General features: G+C 46.9%; 1 protein-coding gene across 1 annotated transcript in view; it reads right to left on the bottom strand.

The window, feature by feature from the left end:
• Positions 1–1,225, bottom strand: part of MX2 (MX dynamin-like GTPase 2) — a 16,652-nt gene that overhangs the window by 7,510 nt on the left and 7,917 nt on the right. Inside the window, exon 6 of the mRNA XM_012730994.1 lies at positions 269–347. Coding sequence (XP_012586448.1) covers positions 269–347 — 79 coding nt within the window. The remainder of the gene's footprint in view (positions 1–268; positions 348–1,225) is intronic.

The following is a 1,225-nucleotide window of genomic DNA, read 5'->3' as shown; positions in this document are numbered from 1 at the left end:
GGCCCGCCGGGTGGGAGGGAGGGGTGTGCCAGGGCCGGCCAGCCAAGACTGTTTCTGCTGTGATGGATGGGGGACGAGGTTCCTCATACAACCTGCATAACGCCTGACCATTCCTGCAATTCGGGGCTCAGACTTTTGGGACCGACTGCACTGAGCCCACTGGTGTGACAAGTAAATCTCTCTGGGAGTGCCACCTGATTTCTCTGGGATTGCCATAACACCAGCACGGGGCAGCTTTTATAATTCACAGAACAACCCACAGACTCACATTGATGTGCAAGATGAGCTCGGAGGTCAGCTTTTCCGCCAGGCGGGGCACCGTGGCCTTTCCTTCTTCCAGGAGAGCTCTGAAACAAGACACAGCTTCAGGTTCTAGTCCTGGGCTCGGAGCATGGGCAGGTGAACTCGGCCCCCAGGAAGAACACCTGCCCTCAGGAAGGCCAGGTAGAACCTGAGGCAGATGGGTTCTAACTATGGAGGGAAACTACACCTCATCAGCATGGTGCTAGGGAAGTTTTGGTCATCTTCTCTTTATCATCTCAACAAACTCATGAGGTTAATGATCTTTTTATCTACAAAAACAAGCTACCTTCATATCTATTACGTGGGTGGTCCAAATTCATATTTTATTTCTTCTACCAACTACGTAGCCCCAAGAGTCAAATAAACCCTAAGAAAACCAAAGCTCAAGGCATTATATATCCTGATTTCAAAATATATTACAAAATTACAGTGATTAAAACAGTATGGCACTAGCATCAGGAAATATATATTGACCCATGAAACAGACTAGAGAACCCAGAAATAAATCCATGCCTATATGACCAACTGACCTTTGATAGGGATATCAAAAATATACAACTGGGAAAGGATAGTTCATACACAAATGAATGAAACTAGACTCATACCAGGGACAAAAATCAACTGAAAATGATTGAAGGTTTAAATTTAAAACCTGAAACTATACAACTCCTGAAAGAAAGTGGGGGAAAATCAATCATGATGCTGGTCTTGGAAACGATACTATGGAAATGGCACCAAAATTTCAGGCAAGATTGGCTCTCCCTGGTGGCACAACAGGTTAAAGCGCAGTACTATGAAGCTCTCCGAAGCCACTGCAGCACGAGTTCGATCCTCAGCCAGGGAGCTGACCCACATGGTGCGCAGACCTCTCCTGACCCGCCCACTGCTCCCCTCAGCAGTGTATTTCAGTCGTTCTGCCTGT

The sequence above is a fragment of the Condylura cristata genome, unplaced genomic scaffold (genome assembly GCF_000260355.1).
Source record: "Condylura cristata isolate star-nosed mole 26May11 unplaced genomic scaffold, ConCri1.0 scaffold00003, whole genome shotgun sequence".
NCBI classification, from domain to species: domain Eukaryota; kingdom Metazoa; phylum Chordata; class Mammalia; order Eulipotyphla; family Talpidae; genus Condylura; species Condylura cristata.
Note: the sequence above shows the minus strand (reverse complement) of the source record. Positions and strands in the feature narration are given on the sequence as shown.